General features: G+C 41.9%; 1 protein-coding gene across 3 annotated transcripts in view; it reads right to left on the bottom strand.

Moving 5' to 3' along the window:
* The window catches only part of atrn (attractin), a 329,788-nt gene that overhangs the window by 234,063 nt on the left and 74,114 nt on the right, over positions 1–21,611 (bottom strand). For all 3 annotated transcript variants that reach the window (XM_080194537.1, XM_080194632.1, XM_080194724.1), the window contains exons 5-8: positions 10,818–11,023; positions 4,798–4,960; positions 3,802–3,892; positions 1,156–1,399 (exon numbers count right to left, since the gene is read on the bottom strand). In XM_080194537.1, coding sequence (XP_080050663.1) covers positions 1,156–1,399; positions 3,802–3,892; positions 4,798–4,960; positions 10,818–11,023 — 704 coding nt within the window. The remainder of the gene's footprint in view (positions 1–1,155; positions 1,400–3,801; positions 3,893–4,797; positions 4,961–10,817; positions 11,024–21,611) is intronic.

Below are 21,611 nucleotides of genomic sequence, written 5' to 3'. Positions count from 1 at the left end.
GATCTCAACACAACTCAGATTATCTACACACCCTTTCCTAGACTCATCATCCACCAAGTCCCTTCTCTTTGGTGAATACTAAGTAAAGTACTAATTTAATACCTCGTCCTTTTTCTCTGGTTCCACGCATAGATTCCCTCCCTTGTCCTTGAGTGGGCCAACCCTGTCCCTGGCTAAGGAACAACAATGGGCAATAGCTTAAAAACACAGACATGTGAATGAAGATTCAAAAATAATTTACTCAAAAACAGCCCTGAATATAGATGTTACACTGAAAGGGCAAGATGTTGCATCATTTAGACATCAGCTATAACCTACTTATCATAATAATAACCTTCCCCTATTTCTTGTACAGATAAAAAGTTCCATAATCAACTATTTCTGTTGATAATTTTCATTGCAAAATTGTTCAAAATTTCTTTGTTATTTCCAGGCCTCTTAGCAGCCACTCAAGTTATATTCCAGTGACCTTCACATTTCCTCCCAATAATACAGGCAAGCAACTGCCAAACCACTGCTGATCTGCAAAATCCAGGTAAAGGAGCAGGCATTTATGAATCTCATGCATTTTTTCATTCAATTATTTACTTGGTGTTGCTGGCTCAGCTAGCAATGTTATTGCCCATTCTTAATTGCCCTCAAGGTGGTGGTGGAGAGTCACTTTTCTGAACTGCTGCAGTCCATGAGGGGTAGGTACATCCACAGTGCTGTTAGGGAGGGAGTTCTAGTACTTTGACAGTGAAAATGAAGCAATGGCTTCCAAGTCATTATGGTGAGTGACTTGGATGGGAATTTGCAGGTGGTGGTGTTCCCATGTGTCTGCTGTCCTTGTCCTTAGAGTTGGTAACGGTCACCTGTTTGGAAGGTGCTGTCAAAGGAGCTTTGGCTGGAGTGCATCTTTCAGGAAAAACCTAACGGAGTTCTTCACATCTATTCCACAAATTTTCTTTATCCAACTACGTGCCTGCAAAATTCCTTTCAGCCAACAGATGCTGTCAACTTGAGAGAGAACACTTTCTGTAAAAAAAAATGCACACACTGCACAAAGAATTAGACCTCCGCAAACCTGCTGCAGCAAATTACCTGCCTCTTTTTCACCTGCTTAAATGGGAACAAAAATTTAGGCTGCGGGTTCTCATTCTTGTCAGTACTCACCAAGATTGTACTCCTGTATTTTGCTGATGTATCCATAAAGTGGACAGTACCCGAAGATGACCAACATCACAACACTGCCGTCCTTCAATTGTACAATATGTGCGGAATGGCCCACAACGGCATACTGTTGCTTAGCCTTTGGAGTTAACTGTATCCATGATTGATTCTGAACGTGAAACACCCAGAGCTGATTCGTGACGTTCCCCGTAGAATCGATTTTACCTCCGTACATATAAATTTTATCCTGTAAATTTCAAGAAAAACGTCTAAATGAACAAAGAACAACACAGCACAGCAACAGGTCCTTCGGCCCTCCAAGCCTGCGCCGCTCATGAGCCCAACTAGACCATTTGTTTGTATCCCTCTGTTCCCAGTCTGTTCATGTGGCTATCTAGATAAGACTTAAATGATCCCTGCGTGTCCGCCTCAACCACCTTGCTTGGCACTGCATTCCAGGCCCCCACCACCCTCTGTGTAAAATACGTTCCCCTGTCATCTGTGTGGAACCTTGCCCCCTCACCTTGAACTTGTGACCCCTTGTGTTCATCACGTTAAATGAAGATCAGCATTGGTTTTGTTGAGGAAAATATAGATGAAACATGAATAGAATACATAAAATAAAATGAGTTTTGATGTTACGTTGTGAACTTCAGGTTATAGAAATCTTTACAAATATATTTGTGCAGCACTTGGATTGTATCCCACACAAGGTAATAAACAGCACTTTTTTAAAAATTCATTTCTGGGACATGGGCATCGCTGAGTGGTCAGCACATCCCTTGAACTGAGAGTGACTTGCTAGACCATTTCAGAGAGCAGTTGAGAGTCAGATTGCTGTGGCCTCTGGAGTCACACACATGTAGGTGAGACCAGGTGAGGACAGATTTCCTTCCCTAAAGGATATTAGTGAACCAGATGGGTTTTTCTGACAATCCACAATGGTTTTATGGTCATTGGTAGATTCTTAATTCCAGATATCTTTTATTGAATTCAAATTCCACTATCTGCCATGACAGGATTCGAACCCGGGTCCCCAGAACATTAGTTTCTGGATTAACAGTCTACTGTTAGTATCACTAGGCCATCACTTCCCCTTATAGTTTTTATTAGTTTTCTTTAAAGTTTACTCCTTTCCCAGAGTTACAAAGCCAATGCACAAGATGGACAGGACAAATCATTAATCCATCTGCATCTTCAAAAGCGAATCCCACAAAACCTTACTACCGGAAGGACGTGGAGTCTCTGGAAAGGGTGCAGAGGAGGTTTACCAGGATGTTGCCTGGCATGGAGGGGCTGGGTTACGAGGAAAGGTTCGAGAAACTGGGACTATTCTCCTTGGAAAGACGGAGATTGAGGGGAGACATGGTAGAGGTATATAAGATACTGAAGGGAATAGATAGAGTCAATAGTGAGAGACTGCTCCCTAGACTGGGTACAAATACGAGAGGTCATGATTTAAGGGTGTGGGGGGGGGGGGGGGTATAATTTGGATGTGAGAGGAAGGTTCTTTACGCAGAGAGTTGTGGGGGTATGGAACGCGCTACCGAGTAGGGTGGTGGAGGCAGGAACATTGGACTTGTTTAAGGTTCAGTTAGATAGACACATGAGTGAAACGAGGATGGAGGGTTATGGTAGGGACTACTAAATAAGGTTAGAACCTCGGGAGACACCGGAAAAGCAGACTTGTAAGATTAACGTTTTTGTCTTTTTATTCCGCAGGTGGAGGTCCACCTTGTGTCAAACGAGGGGCATGCACACGGTGGGTCGTGCGTGGGCTGCTCTTGGAGGTTCCGGGAGTGGCCTAGTACTTCGTGTCGGTGTGTGTGCTTGATCCTGGACCGGTAGACGGGCGCCGCAACAGCTCAGTGACTAGCACTGCTAGCTGTGCAGATACATGGATTTGGGCCTGTGTCTGTGGGAGTTTGCGCATTCTCCCTGTGGTTGCGTGGGTTTCCTCCGGGCGCTCCGGTTTTCTCCCACACCCCAAAGATGTGCTCTTAGGCTGATTGGTTTTACCAAATTGACACTATTCTCCCCTGAATCTGGCTAAGTTAGGGGTTCCATTCGTAGACACGCAGGGTAGGATAGGTGTAGGGTGATGCGGCGGCGCGGGCTCGTTGGGCCGAAGGGCCTGTTTCCCGTGCTGGGTTGTTCTTTGTTCTAAAAGGGAAATATTAGATCCACGTTGACCAGAATAGACAATACACCTGATCTCATGCTTGATCTTAGCCAGAAGGCTGAAAAGCAATAGTGACCACGAATAGCTTTTACCAGAGCTGGACAGACTAGGTTTCAGATGGGCAACTTGCACAGATATTCTCTTGCCAAGGAAGCTCTTCTGTTTAACAAGTCGCAATTAACTCCACATTGCCAAGATTACTAATTTTTAATTTGTGGAAGCATCTCAGCGCAGCATGGCACATGTATTTGCCAGCAATCTGCACCTGGATAAGTGGCTGCTGGGGGAGTGGGAGCATTGGGACACTCCTGAGCAAAGTAAGCAGAGTGCCAGTACTTTCCACACACAAGCAACACCATAAATACTACTGGATGAAAAAATGCATTGCTAAAAGAATAAACAAAATTTGGTGGATACTACCTCCTTCTCCTAAAACATCAATATGGCTAAGCGCAAATATATATTACCTTATATAAAGCCACAGAATGCCCGTATCTCCCAACTACCATGTTTGCAGATTTCTTCAATGGAAACCATTTCAGATCTTTCAGATCATATCTATAGGCAAGGAGTAGAGAAAAGAAAATAAGGATTTTTTTTTACAGCCATTCCTATTATCTTTTGGATTTTCCAACATAATCTGAAACTAAATTTTAACAAATCTGGAACAGAGGAAATAATGGGGGTAATTATTTGTAAATTACTACCATCTCTGCAATGTAAATTATTATCTTCCTTCAGCTAACCTTACTGTCATACATTAAAATTCCAGACGGTTAGTGAAATGCAAAACAAAGTTCAATGAAAACATTTATAATTCAACAATTAATTGCAGATCCAGCAGGGGGCATTTGCTAATGGAATTTGCTCCCATTGACATCTGTTTGCTGGACAGATGCAATTAACTTTTGATCGTGGAGAATTAAATGTAGACATTACAATACATTAACCTAACAGACGCCAAGTACTTCAAAATGCAAGATCCAACTGAAGGATAAATCACAATGGATCAAAGTCAACTGAACTTACACTTGTGGAATCTGCATTGTACAGATGTTAATAACATTTATATTCAGATCTGTTTTTAACTTAATAAATAATGCAATTGTAAGAATGAGAAACATTGCTTCTGTAGAAGCTTGGTATACACTGACTGCCACTACACAAACTCAGGCAAACCTGCAACGTTAAGGGGACAGAAGATGATTCATGCTGAAAACTAGTTTTCTGAAGCATAAGCAAGTGACAGAAAAGAGATATAAAAATGTTGAGCAGATTTTTCACAGGTGTTAAAACTTTTCAGGATAACTGTGCAATGTTTGAAAAGACTGGGCAACAGGGCAAATTCAGAAAGTCGTGGATATGCCAGCATGAAAATGCAACATGAAATCAATAAGAGTGATCAAAAGCAATGTTCTCAAAATGGTTAGTCACTAAACAGTGCAATGATTTGCTCTACTTACGCTGCAACCATCTGATACTCAGAGTAATTAAACACGTATCCTCCAATAACCCACATAACATCATCATTGACGACTGCCTTGTGGGAAGCCCGGGCGAGCATTGGTACCCCATATTCTTTCCGATCCCAAAAAGGCTGGTTAGCAGGCAATGAGCAGTCAGGACCTATTGGGTGTTAAAAAAATCAATTCTGTATAAACACTTTTTTTTACAGAATGCACGATCACCCCACTAAAAGCGTACACAAATCCCAAAGGCAAACCATCAAATCTTTCTGACCACTTACTAAAAATAACCAACTCATTAATGTTTGATACTGAGCAGAACAAACACATCGGGCAAATATCCAACCTTCGTCAGCAATCAGAAATTGTAGAATCTCCTTGGTACCATGTAGACAAAAATACAATAAATATCAGCATCAGTCCCACACACAAGTACTCAGCAAAATGCAGGAACAAGAATTTACTTGGGAGGCAGGAATCAATAGGCCAGTTAGCTTAACGTCTGTCATGGGGAAGATGCTCGAATCAATCATTTAGTTGATTATAGCTGAGCACTCAGAACAACTCCAGGTAATCACGAAGAGTCAGAATGGTTTTGTGAAAGGGAATCATGTTCAACTAATCTATTGGAGTTCTTTGATGGAATAACATTCACTATGGATAAAGGAAAGACTACGAACTTGCTGTACTTGAGATTTCCAGAAGACATTTGAAAAGGCACCACACCAAAGGTTAACGTAGAAAATAAAAACACGGATAGAAGATTGGCTGGCCAGCAGAAAACAGACAGTGTTCATAAATGGTCATTTTCTGATTGGTAGAATGTAACAAGTAGTCCCAAAGAGTCAATACTGGGGCCTCAGCTTTTCACGATTGACAGCAATGATTTAATTAAGGGAGCCAAGGCATGGTAGCGAAATTTGCAATGATACAAAGATAGGCAGGAAAGTGTATTTTGGAGAGGACGTAAGGACATGGCAGATGGATATAAATTGGTTGGGTGAGTGGTTGAGTGCTTTTTTTAATTCTTTGATGGGATGTGGACGCCACTGACAAGGCCACCATTTCTTGCCCAGCTTCCCTTGAACTAAGTGTCATGCTCGGTCATTTCAGAAGGCAGTTAGGAGTCAATCACAATGTTGAGAGTCTGGAGTCACATACAGGTCAGCACTGGGTGAGGAGAAGATTTCCTTCACTGAAGGTCATTAGCAGCTTTTTACGACAATTGATGATAGTTTCATACTCACCATTACTGAGACTAGTTTTCAATTCCAGATGTTATTAACTCAATTTAAATTCCATCAGCTGCTTGGTGGGATATGAACTCATGTCCCTGCCCTTCTAGGTTACTAGTCCAGTGACATTATGACTACACCACCAATAACGTTGCCCTCCAAGTCACTCACCCTCCTGACTTGGAAATATATCGCCGTTCCTTCACTGTTGCTTGGTCAAAATCCTGAAATTCTTTCCTAAAGGCAATGTGGATGTACCTATTCCTCAGAGGCTGCAGCAGGTTCAAGACAGCAGCTCACCATCACTTTCTCAAGGACAACTAGGGATGGGCAATAAATCCTGACCTAGCCAATGACACTCACCCCACAAGTGAATAAAAGAAAAGTGATGTTGTTCACTTTGGCAGGAAGGAGAAAAAAAAAGTATTACTGAAATAGAGATTGACTGCAGAACTCCAAGGTGCAAACTGATCTAAATGTTGTTGTACACAAGTCACAACAGGTTAGTGTGCAGGTGCAGCAAGTAATTAATGAGGCTAATGGAATGTTATCCTTTATTATAAGATAAAATTAGGAATGTCATGCTTCAGTTACACGAGGCTGTGGTGAGGCCACATCGCAAGTACTGTATGTGGCATAAGTCTCCTTATTTAAAGAAGGATGCCAGTTGTCTGGAGATTTACCAGATTGATACTTGGAATGAGCAGTTGTCTTATGAGGTTAGGTTGGACACATGGGATTTATTTCCACTAGTGTTCCGAAGAGTGAGGAGTGAATTGACTGAAGTATATAAGATCCTGAACAAGGTGGATGTGGAAAGGGCGTTTTCTCTTGTGGCTGAGTCCAGAAATAACGGGCATTGTTTTAAAATTAGGAATCATCCTTTTAGGACAGAGATGGGGGGGGACTTTTTTTTCCTCTGACTGCTGTGCTTTGGAACTCTATCTCAGAAGGGAGTTGAGGCATGGCCGTTGAATATTTTTACGATGTCGGTCGACAGATACTCATTAGCAAGGGAATCAAAGATTATTAGGGTAGTTGGGAATGTGGAATTCTAAACACAACTTAAATGGCAGAGCAGGCCTGTAGGACCTAACAGCCTACTATTGTTCCTATTTTGTACATCTGTTATTTTCATCCACTCGTACTTTAACATTTATTAGTCATGGTTCACAGTAACAGGCTAAGTGCAGGTGATTATGAACTAGTTTAGTAACACTCCATATGGAAGGAAACCTGATGTCCTTGGCTTGTATTTGGCCACACTGAATAGAACTCAAAACAAGCATTGAGCTGACAACAAAAATATACTGAGTGACAGACTTGTCCATTACCAAGAGTGGTTCAGTAGAACCGCAACTGAATGAACAGGCAGAGCCCTGAATAGCTTAGCAGTAGACTGGGCTTGGGGCAGATGGTGAGAACCAACACATGGGAAAATCTTCCTTAACTGCGTCCTCAGTAATCTAAGATGCATCTGTCCATTACAGTGTTGGTACAATATTGCCATGGGATATTTTATGTTAAAAGTGTACATTGGTGTTGGAACAAAGAAAAGTACTGCACAGGAATAGGCCTGTCAGCCCTCCAAGCCTTGTTAAGTGACCACAGTGCAGTCCTTATGGAGACAAGTCCTACCTTCACACTGAAGAAACCCAAGGTTATGCTGAGTGGTCTACTGCCATGATAAATGGGTTAAATTCAGAAGAAATAGCTCAAAACTGAAGAACCATGACGCGATCAGAATGAGAGTTGCATTTTACAATAACCTGTAAAGCTCAGGATACATCATATTCTTCAGGCCACTATTAACATGGAGCCAAAGGAGAAAAACCTGGTTCAATAAGGAGTGTAAAAAAAGTACACTAGTAGCAGCACAAGATGGGCCTAAAAATGAATTGCCGACCACAGAAACAGCTACATGATTCCACAACCAATTATTAGATCAAAGCTTTTCAATTCTGCCTTATCCAATTTGAAATGGCAGTAGACGATGAAACAACTAACGGGAGGAGGCAGCTTCACAAACATCCCATCTGTGATATTGTCAAAGCCCAGTACACAACTGCAAAAGACTGAAGCTTTTGAAACTATCTCCAGTCAAAAGCGCTGAGTGGACTGTCTGATGGAATTCTGTCTACATATCTGAATGAATGCAACTCCAATGACACTTAAGCTCAGGACTCAACTGCACAGGCAGAGAACTTGTGAAAGGAGGTGAATGAAGGCGGACTAATGGAACATAAAACATTACAGTGCAGTACAGGCCCTTCGGCCCTCGATGTTGTGCCGACCAGTGGAACCAATCTAATGACCCTTTAACCTAAACTATTCCAATATTATCCATATGCCTATCCACTGACCATTTGAACACCCTTAAAGTTGGCGAGTCCACAACTGCTGCAGGCAGGGCATTCCACGATCTTACTACCCTCTGAGTAAAGAACCTACATCTGACATCCGTCCTATAGTTACCACCCCTTAATTTAAAGCTATGTCCCCTTGTGTTAGCCATCACCATCCGAGGTAAAAGGCTCTCACTGTCCACCCTATCCAATCCTTTGATCATCTTGTATGCCTCAATCAGGACACCTCGTAACCTTCTTCTCTCCAATGAAAATAACCTCAAGTCCCTCAGCCTTTCCTCATAAGATCTTCCCACCATACCAGGCAACATTCTGGTAAACCTCCTCTGCACCCTTTCCAACGCCTCCACATCTTTCTTATAATGCGGCGACCAGAACTGTACGCAATACTCCAAGTGCGGCCGCACCAGAGTTTTGTACAATTGTAACATGACCTCACGGCTCCGAAATTCAATCCCTCTACCAATAAAAGTTAACACACCGTACGCCTTCTTAACAACCTTATCAACCTGGGTGCCAACTTTCAGGGCGCTATGCACATGTACCCCGAGATCTCTCTGCTCATCAACACTACTAAGAGTCCTTCCATTAGTCCTATATTCTGTACTCCTGTTATTCTTACCAAAGTGAATCACCACACACTTTTCCGTATTAAACTCCATCTGCCACCTCTCGGCCCAGCTCTGCAGCTTATCTATGTCCCTCTGCAAACTGTAACATCCATCCTCACCGTCTACAACTCCTCCGACTTTGGTGTCGTCAGCAAATTTACTAATCCATCCTTCTACTTCCTCATCTAGGTCATTTATAAAAATGACAAACAGCAGTGGCCCCAAAAAAGAAAACTTGCTGAAGGTGACTTAATGAAGATTAGTGTGGTGTAAACCAAGAAGGAAAAAGAGAATGACATAAGACAACTTGACATTGAAAATATGAGGTTTCAGCTAGCAACAAAGAGGAAAGCGCAAGGCCTGGTGAAACGAGCAGAGAACCTGCCTTTAGACAGATCATTGCCACACACATTATCCAGAGCCCTCATGGAGTTAAACACCTCTATCAACACTCAACTTTCTGTTCTCCAAGAGCAACAACCCAGCATCGTCAATTTATCCACGTAACTGAAATCTTTCATCCTTGGAATAATTCTCTACACCCTCTCCAATATCATTGCATCCATGTGGTTGTTAATTATACAATGTGACCTAATTAAGCACCCAAGAATGAGGACATTCATTAGATGGTTACTTGAACACAAGGAAAGCAGCCCTTTCGGACATAGTAGTGGAATGGAATGAGGAAATTATACAACTGTAATGTTCATTCTGTGAATATATGCATCCCAAGATTGGCTTAGCTTTCCTCCTTCCCCAAATGGCTATCTAGAGTGCAGCAACGGTACCCAGAATTGGACACTGGTCCAGTTGAGGCCAAACCGGAGATGTTGATTTATCTAATTCTGATTTTAAAGAGAAAATGGTTCCAACATGGAAAGGCCAATAATCAGAAGCACATGTTGAAGGTTTTACAGTCATAGAATCCTACAGTACAGGAAGCCATTCGGCCCATCAAGCCTGCACCAACCACAATCCCACCCAGTCCCATCCCTATAACCTCATGCATTTACCCTAGCTAGTCTCTCCCATGACACTAAGGCGCAATTTAGCATGACTAAACCACCTAACCCACACATCTTTGGAAGATTAGCGAACAAGAAGCTACACGAGTAAAAGACGTCGTAGAGTTACGATTTGGAAGGCACCTGAAAAGTAATAAGTAAGTTTTTCACTCAGAGGGTGGTGGGTGTGTGGAATCGGCTGCCGGCAGTGGTGGTGGAGGCAGATTCGATCTGGATGAGTACATGGGACTTAGTAGGATTGAGGGTTACAGGTAAGCCTAGTAGGTACAGACGTTCAACTTGCGGGCCGAAGGGCTGTTTGCGCTGTAGTTTTTCTACGTTCTATGTAATGGATGCAGATTCAACCAAAGTCTTCAAAACAAGTTGGGTAAATATTTAATGAGAAACCCCACAGTGACCGTTCATCCCGCTAATACTACACATCTTGGGATACTAAGGGTCAATTTAGCATGACCAATCTAACTAACCTGCAAATTTTTGGAGGAAACAAGAGCACCCAGAATAAATCCATGTAGACACGGGGAGAACTCGCCAACTCCACAAAGTCACCCAAAGCTGGAATCTGACCCAAGCCCCTGGCGCTGAGAGGCAGCAGTCCTAGCCACTGTTCGATCATTATTCTATTTGTTGCTAACTGATGACACCATAGAACCTTATCAAGCACCTTCAGTAATACTGGGAGGAAGTTTAGTCGGGAGGGCTGGTGAACGATTGGGGAAACAGAACAAAACAGATAAATGTGTTCCCTTTTCTTTTAGAAGTATCCACAAAGAAACTCACCTTGCCAGTCATCATTGCACAGGCATGCTTTGGTATCATTCAGGTCACACTTGCCATGATCTGGATACCCACAATTGTCTCTGCAGTAAGGGACATCACATGATTCTCCTTTCCAGTATTCATTACACACACAGTACACAGTGCTGTTGTCAGTACCTTCCTGGCACTCTCCGTGGCCTGAACAGTTGTTTGGACAGGAGTTGATGCTGTTTGAAAGCAAAATAAGGAAAAATTAAACAATTCAACTAGACCTGACAAACAAAAGACAACTTATCAATATTAAAGCCGTTATCTCCTCCATTATTAAGGTGGCACAGTGGTTCGCACTGCTGCCTCACAGCACCAGAGACCTAGATTTGATTCCCGGCTAGGGTCACGATCTATGCAGAGTCTGCACACATTTACTCCAAGTGCTCAGGTTTCCTCCCACAGTCCGAAAGACGTGCTGGTTAGGTGCACTGGCCGTGCTAAATTCTCCCTCAGTGTACCTGGACAGGCACCAGAGCATGGCGACTGGGGGATTTACACAGTAACTACATTGCAGCGTTAATGTAAGCCTGCTTGTAACTAATAAATAAACTTTATTAATCATCTTGAAATATCTCCAACATCTGAGTACTCTTTCAGAAGGCAAGCAGGAGATTTTAGGGAGGTGGCAAGGGAGCAAGTGGGAGATGAGGCAAAGTAAGAGAAAGGTGAGCTGGAGACAGGAAGCAGTGAGCAGGAGAACAGTTATTGAGAGCTGGTAAGTTGACAAGTTGGTCATTTCAAGCATAAAAAATAGTTTAAAAATATTTTATTTCATGCATTACACTGACAAAATATTTTGTTGTCAAGAAGATGGATAATTTGTGTCATTCCTCAAAGGACTGGACACATAAGATTCGAAAAGGCGACTGGAAATTTCCTTCCTGTACACAACTCTGGTGCGGCCGCACTTGGAGTACCGTGTGCAGTTCTGGTCCCCACATTACAGGAAGGATGTGGAGGCTTTGGAGAGGGTGCAGAGGAGGTTTACCAGGATGTTGCCTGGTATGGAGGGGAAGTCCTATGAGGAGAGACTGAAGGATTTGGGGTTGTTTTCGCTAGAAAGAAGGCGGCTAAGAGGGGATCTTATTGAAACGTATAAGATGATTAGAGGTTTAGATAGGGTGGATAGTGATAGCCTTTTTCCTCGGATGGAGAAAGCTAGCACGAGGGGGCATGGCTTTAAATTAAGGGGGGGTAGTTATAGGACAGATGTCAGGGGTAGGTTCTTTACCCAGAGGGTGGTGAGGGATTGGAATGCCCTGCCTGCTGCAGTTGTAAATGCGCCTAGTTTGGGGGCGTTTAAGAGATCCGTGGATAGGTTTATGGACGAGAAGGGATTGGTTTAGATTAGTGGGTCATTGTTTTTTAACTGGTCGGCGCAACATGGTGGGCCGAAGGGCCTGTTCTGCGCTGTAATGTTCTATGTTCTCATTTCACTTGCACACACATCCACACAGACCATGTGAATACCATTCAAGCTCCAAATCGGACTTAGACAAACACATCAATAACTAACAAGGAAGTAGCCAACATCTACCATGCCACCTCCTCGCAGTCATGAGAAAGGGTGCTTGAAGGAGATATCCAAAAATCGCTACAACCTTGTTATCTCCAACATCATCATTTTCATAAATTAAACACACAAATTTCAGGTTCTAAACATGTGCAATGACAGCACAGAGGAAAAAGATCCACTGCCTCCACTTTCCAATGGCCATTGTCCAACTCATTTGACTATGGCGAAAAAAGAAAGCATTTTCTAAGTGTTACAGCAGATCTCCATCAGACAGCTAGGATCCGCAATATAAACATCGCAGCTTTCAGAGACCAATGACATTGCAAATACTTAAAACTTGGACCATTTACTGCATTATCAGGTTAAGGAGTGGTGTCAATAATGTGTTAAGGCGCTTTGCCTCTGCTTTTAACATTCTGCTAAGCAGCACAGCCAAGCAACATATTGTTAGTAAAGTAGTAACAGTGCTAAATAAGAGGTCCTGCAAAGATGCATCAGAAAATAAGCAGTGCACGAATTTCTGATCTGTTTTCTTTCCCCATGTGTGGGTTCAAAAGCAATGAACTCTTCAGAGAACCATTTTTCAGAAAGTCTCTCAGAATACTAAATAACTTCCAAGACTGGAAATTTCTTCATTGTTAATAGCAGTGCAAATGGTTCTGAATGCACATAACCCTGTTTAAACACCATTAAAATTCTGTCTTGTTTCCAACCACATTAACCAGTTTCAACGGAGCAGAAAATCTCCTTCAATTATTTTCACCCCAACAAGTTAAATTGTATTCCCGCCAGCTAAATGCGCCAGGTTTCAGTTTGTTTACTTCAGAATGGAGCTCGTGGATTCAGCAGAACGATCCAGCATTAAGTGGGATAAAAAGGATCACATTTTGCAGTCACTTGGAAATGAATATTTGCTTTAAAACAATACAGAAATGTCTTCAAAATAGTCAAATCTCATTTTCAAAATGCACAACAGTATATGCGAATGAAATTTCTTCAACTCCACAACTTAATAGCTACAAGTGATGAATGCAGAATATGAAACATTTTAAAATTGGCCACATCTCCAAATGAAATTCCATTTCACTAGATTGTTTCAAATTTTAACGATTTTTTTACTGCATACTAATATACGTGACAATAATAAATCATGATGTGGAGTTGCTGGCGTTGGACTGGGTGGGCACAGTAAGAAGTCTCACAATACCAGGTTAAACTCCAACAGGTGAGTGGAGTCACTCACCTGAAGGAGCAGCACTCTGAAAACTCATGATTCCAAATAAATCATGTTGGACTTTAACCTGGTGTCATGAGACTTCTTTCTATGCCCAAGAATAAATCAAATCAAATTTCCAATGAAACCACATTATAAGGCATACAACCTCAAGTCTGGATATGGGGGCCGCTCAGGTATTGATGCAATGCCAACTGCAAGTCAACAATATCAATGTTCACAGTTTTGAAAATTGCAGGTGAATACAACTTCCATGGCTTGGTTGTGAATTATTGAGTTTGATTCAGGTGGCAGTATTCTCATCTCAGACATTCCAGGACATTCTTTCTATGAACCTTCCAGTGTAGGGCAGAGTGGTGTGATTGCTGGAGATACCTCGTTGCTGACCACATGTAAAGCTGAAGGCTGGTGTCTCTTCCAATGACCAATATAAGTCCAATACACTACTTCAAGAGCAGGAAGCCCTCATGATGTCCTGAGCAACATTAATCTTTCAATTATCATCAAAAAATCATTTAACTAGTGAGTAACCATATTGCTGTGCAGGAACTGGCTGCACAACCTGTTCAACATGCACCAAACTTTAAAATTGTGTGTCGTGGCATTTTGGACACATAATAGGTGTTTTATATTTATGTAAGTCTTACAATAATGACTTAATTTTCCTTTAAAAAATTTTGTCTGCAAGCAATGGAAAGTACACTAGTCACTTAGAGGGACATTATCAGATACGAAAAAGGTGCAATGAGGTACACATTGAATGTCAGTGAGTTACACATAAATTGCCAATGGCTAAAACCAATGGACTTAAATAGCTATCATTATCATCAACATCATTCACCCTCCAATTTACCACACATAACATTTGGAATTTCACTAACAACCTTCATTAAAAATGACTGTTTAACCACTCTGTCGAATTTTTGATTGGTCAGTGGGTTGATTTGATGGGCAGTGCACACAGAGGCATGGGGACACAGAGAACTGGAGCGTGTGATGTGCATACAGCTGCAAATGTTTGGTGGAGTCAACTAAACCAACAGAAAGTGAAGGTGTGAAATGAGACGCTTAATACTGTTCCATTACACAGAGGAATATAATTGATGCCAGGGAGTGGAGTATAACGTGGGAAACATTCAAAATCCTGAGGGGATTCGACAGGGCAGATGCTGAAAGCATCTTTCCACTCACGGGAGAAAATAGAACTAGTGGACATTGTTTAAAAATAAGGGATTTTCCATTTAAGGCAGAGTTGAGGAGAAACATTTTCTGAGGGTTGAGTGTTTTTGGAATTCTCTTCCCTAGGTTGCAGAAGAGGGAACATGGATGAGTATTTTTAATGCAGAGGTGGATATGATTCTCGACTAACAACAGTCAAAGATTACCCAGGGTAGACAGGAGTATGGAATTGAGACTTCAATCAGCTCAGCCATGATCTTATTGAATGACAACAGGCTTGAGGGATTGATTGATCTGCTGTTGCCTCTAATGTATATGCTCCTATATTGCTATGTTATCTACAGACAAATTTAACTTGATGGAATAATCTTGCTTACATTGCCAGAAACCAAAATGTTTCAAGGTCGAGTCTGAGTGTTGCACCATTTAAAATTGTTCCACTACTTATATAATCACAGAGAGATCTATAACCACCCACCTCTCACCAGTTTCTCCAGACTTAACATAAGTTTGGAAAGATAAAATCCACAACTGTACTACTGAGTTTTACTGTTCAAGGGAATAAATGTTTACATGTTCATTGCCAGATTATATTGTAATCCTAATGGCACGTTTGTCTGGAACTTGAAGCCAAAGGGAGCTTCAGTTTGGGTTCACCTAGGCTGAGAGGATGGTTTCTGCGAAGGTGGGACAGGGATGCCAGTCTGGTATGGGGTTGGCACTGGAGAGATGGAAGGTGTGGAATAAAAATAGTAAGATAGGAAAAAGCATGGGAATGATGGAATGCAGGGAGAACCAAGTGAGGAACATTCAGGACAGGCTGCAAATATGACCACCAACAGTTAGCGGTGTCAACAGCAATGAGCACAGTGCAAGATGAGGAATAGTATTACAAAGTATTGTTAATTATTATAAAGTTAGGAATATAATGTAAATGTTGGCATCTAAGTCAACCTCCGGAGCCTCAAACAATTTCTCCAAAAATGAAATTGACTGATTCCCTGAGTATAAAATTGATCACTGGCATGACTGTGGGTGGTCATCACCTTTGCCATTCACTTCACGGGGTCTGCTCTATGTGGGCATTCTCAAGGTACCATGCACATTCACACGGCAGCACGGGGCACAGTGGTTAGCACTACTGCCTCACAGCCTCATGGACCCAGGTTCGATTCCAGGCTTGGGTTACTGTGTGAAGTTTGCACATTCTCCCCATGTCTGCATAGGTTTCCTCCGGGTGCTCCGGTTTCCTCCACAGTCCAAAGATGTGCAGGTTAGGGGCACTACCCATGCTAAATTCTTCCTCAGGTGTATCCGACTAGGGGAATTTCACAGTAACTTCAACACAGTTGAATGTAAGCCTACTTGTGACACTAATAAATAAACTTTAACTTTTAAGTTGTCAGGCAAGTTTTTTAAAAAAATCAAAAACTTTGGAGGGTCCAGTCTATTATCTTTTTTGCCATAGAACCAGAGTTTCTACACAGTTTAACATCAATGACAATGTCATCACACAAACTTCGACTCAAGTTGCTACAAAAAAAACTTGGGCATAGAACAAGATTGTCAGTTCGAAAGCTGTTTTATTCAATTATAGTTGCTGAAGGTAGATTTTGAAGGGATTAGAATGTTAATTCCCCAAACAAGTCTAAGCCCATCAAAAGTAAATCTGCCTTTTCAGAAGAAAACGGTCCCCATCAGGCTTTCTTATTCTATAGCTATAAACAAGTCACAAGGCCAGGCCCCTTCATAAAGTTGGTGATTCTGCTTTTCGATTTTTAAACATGGACAGCTTTATGTTGTTTTCTCCCCCCCAAATTTTGATCCTGTTAAGATCTTGGATGAAAGAATAACTAGAAATCCAATATTTAAAGAACTGTTTCAAGAAAGATACCGATCTCAGTCCGAATGATTCGCTTGTGAATGGTTGTACTTTCATTTCATTCATTGGAACAGTCATTTTTAAGCAATGGTTTAATTGTTCTCACTGATATTTCTTTTCAAAAAGGTTGATAAGCTGTATTTATCTTCCAGATAATACCCAAGGAGACAACAAAGGTCAGCGGTGGAAGGTGAAAGCCTGGGGATAAGGACTGTGTGATTATTAACCTCAACCAACTTCCCTAATTACATCACTAATACTCACCACCAACTTTCACCCAAGTCAGAAAGTATTGGTTTCAAGTCCCACTCCAGAGATTTCAGCACATAAATTTCAGCTGATACCCCAATAGAGAATTTGTGGACCACCATACTGTCAGAAGTGCCATTTTTTTTTGAATACAACATCAAACAGAAGTCTCAGGTGGTATTAAAAGCCCCACTGACACTGCTTTGAAGAAGAACAGGGAGTTATCTCTCGTGAAGCAAAGAGCATGTTTGAGAAACAGCACCTCATTTATCAATAGGCACTTTATAGCTGTCCAGAACCAACATGGAATTCAACATTTGCATACCGTAATTGCATTTTGTAGACCTTGATTTGCACATTTCTCTTTATTTTCCTTTTAATATTGCTTTCAGACAGCAACATGCCAGCTCCAAACATATTGTTCATTTATTTATTTTCTTGCCCCATCACCATTCCCTTTAGTCCTATAAGACTTAATGCTTCTGTCATTCAATCTCTCCTGTCTTCCATCCTATCACAGGCATTGCTTTTGAACTTGTCCCACCTAGCCACCCCTTGCTCAAAATCCCCAGTGTGTTCACAGTTCTGACAAGAGATCATCAACCTGAAACATTAACTGTTCCCTCTCCACAAGTACTGTCAGACCTGATGTGCATGGCCATTCTGTTTATATTTCGGTCACCCCTGGCATCCGGGCCAAACTTTGCCTCTGATCAAAACTACTAAGGATGCACTTTACCTGGTCATGTCATATTGCTGCTTGTGAGAGCCTGCTGTGCGCATAATGTCATCTTCCCGGCAATTATAACTAACTGTGCTTCAAAAGTACTTCGCTCGTTGTAAACTTTTCGGGACATCCTCAGATTATGAACTGATTATCAACTATATAAATGTAAAAGTTTGTTATACAGAAATAGAATTTGTGCTGGTGAACTGGAATTATTGAGAAATAACGCTGAACAATCTGTTCAAGTGTTCGTATTTCATCAGGTTTAGCAACATGAACTAAATTCAACTTTACGTGCTTTTCCTCATTGCACAGGATAAATTTAAGAATAAAACAAGGTGCACACAGTCAGGTGTAGTTCTTCAAAGTCTTGGTACACTTCTCCTGCAACACTGGAGGCACATGACGTGCAGGTTATAATGGGATAAAGTGATCTTAATCTGCAGTAATCTATTTTTAGTTTTTAAAAAACCATGTGCTGACATCACTAATCCACGTTTAGACTTGAGTCAGTTTGAGCTAGCATTTGTTCCACGTTTTACCTGGATGAAATGCTCATAATTCAAATCCAACAGACAAAACTTGAATCAATTCTTGATTTTGAAAAAAACTCACTGATAATTGCTGTGTATTTTTTTAGCAAATGGTAAAAAAAAGTTCAACTTTTATGCTCTTCAAAAGGCACAAGTTTAAAACTGAACATTTAAAATGTACATTGGAAAGTGGAGCATTTGGCAGCACGGTGTCACAGTGGTTAGCACTGCTGCCTCACAGTGCCAGGATCTGGGTTCAATTCCCGGCTTGGGTCACTTTATGTGTGGAGTTTGCACATACCCCTCGTGTCTGTGTGGGTTTCCTCCGGGTGCTCCAGTTTCCTCCCACACTCCAAAGATCTGCAGGTTCGTGGATTGGCCATGCCAAGTTGCTCCTTAGTGTTAGGAGGACAAGAAAGGGCAAATGCATGGGATTATGAATAGGGCCTGGGTGGGATTGTGGCCGGTGCAGACTCGATAGGCCGAATGGCCTCCTTCTACATTGTCGGGATTCTGTGATTCAATGATGAATGCAAATTCAGAAACAGATTTTACTCCAGTGCACCACAACAAAAACAATAACCCCAATAAGAGAATAAAAATTCAATCTTCTGCAAGAAACATATTCGCCATATCGATTCTCACCTACGAAGTATTTGGAGCTCACATTGTCAAGCATCTGCGCTGATCCCATTTATAGAAGGAATGACAATATTTATCTGTCAATGTTCACAATCCAATGAAAAAGGTGGCGAAACTAAAATATCACCAGACTGAGATGGTACACATCCACAGCGATTAAGGAGGTTGGGAAAGAGACTGCAAAGCTGCTAACTTTAATTTTACAAAATATAAATAGAAAGTGCTGCAAATAGCCAGGCAGTCGGGGAGCATCTGTGAAGAGAGAACCAGAACTTATGGTTTTGATCAAAGGCCCTTTGTCAGAAATGGGAAAAGCCAGATATGACTTCGGGCAAGGACAGAGATAAGAATGATGCCTTGGAGAGTGGTTGGGTTGGGATTGGTGTCAAGCTCAAAAGGTAACATGAAACTCAAGAGGGATTAAATGACAAATTTGAAGATAGGCCAGGCACAAAGAGATTTTAACAGGACAAGAAACGTAAACACAGTTCTAGAGGAAGGGTAAATGGGTAAATAATAGCAGCCACTCAAAAAGAGAAATTAAATGGGACAGAAGATCTCAAATTGTTGAATCCAAAGCTATGAAAGTGCCCTTTCACGACATGAGACGCTGCATCTTAAGTTTATATTTGATGTCACTGGAATATGGGAGGATGAGGATTAAGAAGGTAATATAAGAATGGCGTGGAGACTGACAACAAAAGGCTACCGAAGATTAAGTCACACCTGCAAACTTAACTGAAATGCTCCACGAAATGGTCACCCGATCTCCATTTAGTCTCCCCAGAGCAAGGCTGCTGACATCACGAGCAGCTAATACATCACACCATATTAAAACCACTCGCAAATCAAAATTTGACCCGCATAGAGTATTTAAAACCAATGATTTTAGGTCATAACGTCTGCATCTTTTGTTTTTCTGGCTATGAGCTGCTGATGATGATTCTGGATTTTCCACTCATGCCTCCTCAAGTCCAACCTCGGATTTCAGCTTCACCTCAATAACAGTATGCAATAACAGCATCTCTGGCAACACCAACATTTATTGTCCATCCCTCGTTGCACTCGGGAAATGGGTGGTGAGCCACCTTCTTAAATTCCTGCAGTCCGTGTAATGTATGTACACCCTGTCAGGGAGTGAGTACCAGGATTTGAACCTAGTGACACGAATACACAATGATATAGTTCCAAATTAGTATGGTGTGTATCTTGCAGGTGGTGATGTTCCCATGTCTCTGCTGCCCTTGTTCTTTTAGGTGATAGAGGTCATGGCCTGTCAGGTATTATCAAAAGCAACTTGACCAGATGGTGCAGTGCATCAGTAGATGATAAACACTAATGCCAGTGTGCCCTGGGGTGCTATTGGGTGTGAATGATTCAGGTGGTGGGACGACGGTCATTCAAAGAACAAAGAACAAAAAACAGAAAAGTACAGCGAAGGAATAGGTCCTTCAGCCCTCCAAATTTGCGCCGATCATGATGTCTGCCTAAACTAAAACCAAATGCACTTAGAGTCCATATCCTTCCATTCCCATCCTATTCTTTATTTGTTTATTTGCCCCTTAAATGATGCTATCATACCTCCTCCCACCACCTCCTCAGGCAGCACATTCCAGACATTCAGCACCCTGCGTAAAAAAACTTGCCTCGCACATTTCCTCTAAACTTTTTCCCATGCACCTTAAACCTAAGGTCACGAATGTAGCATGCATGACGCGAACCGGTCTTCCATCCATTTATACTGTCTACACTTACTGCTGCCTTGGCAAAGCAGCCAACATAATACAACCCCACACAACCCGGACATTCTCCCTTCCACCTTCTTCCATCAGGAAAAAGATACAAAAGTCGGAGGTCATGTACCAACTGACTCAAGAACAGCTTCTTTCCTGCTGCTGTCAGACTTTTGAATGGACTTACCTTGCATTAAGTTGATCTTTCTCTACACCCTAGCTATGACTAGTACATTCTGCATTCTCTCGTTTCCTCCTCTACGAACGGTATATTTTGTTTGTATAGCGCACAAGAAACAATACTTTTCACTGTATGTTAATACATGTGACAATAATAAATAAAATCAAAACTTATGCCCCCCAGTACTTGACTTTTCTACCTTAGGAAAGAGTATCTGACTATCCACTCTGTCCATGCCACTCAAACTAGTAAATCAGGTCACTCCTCAACCTTTGTTGTTCCAGTGAGAACAAAGCGAGTTTATCCAACCTCTCCTCACAGCTGATAACCTCCAGACCAGGTAACATCCCAGTAAACCTCTTCTGTACCCTCTCCAAAGCCTCTTCTGGCAGTGTGGTGACCAGAACAGTTCACAATAGAGGAGCAAGTAGCTACTTTATCCTGCTTCTTGACTGTGATTGGAGCCTCACACATCCAGACAAGTGGAGAGTATTCCATCATACTCCTGACTCATGTCTTGTAGATGGTGGACACACTTTGGGAGTCAGGAATTTGCCGCTGAATTCCCAGAGTCTGATCTGCTCTATCAATATGGCTGGTCCAGTTCAGTTCCGGTCAATGGTAACCCCAGGATGTTGATAGCGGGAGAAGAGAAAATGGTAATACCACTGGCATGGGGGAGACGGTTAAATTCTCTCTTGTTGGATGTGGGCATTGCCTGGCAATTCTGTGGTGCGAATGTTAGTTGTCATTTCTCAGCACAAGACTGAATATTAGTCTTGCTCGATGTGGGCATAGACCAGTTCAATACCTGATTGGCGCTGAACAGAGCTCAATCATCAGCCAGCATTCCCAGTTCTGACCTTACAACAAAGTGGGAGCTTACTG

This window comes from Carcharhinus amblyrhynchos, chromosome 1 (assembly GCF_965287045.1).
Source record: "Carcharhinus amblyrhynchos chromosome 1, sCarAmb.v2.hapA, whole genome shotgun sequence".
In the NCBI taxonomy this organism is placed as follows: Eukaryota; Metazoa; Chordata; class Chondrichthyes; order Carcharhiniformes; family Carcharhinidae; genus Carcharhinus; species Carcharhinus amblyrhynchos.
This window is presented reverse-complemented; position numbering and strand designations above follow the sequence as displayed.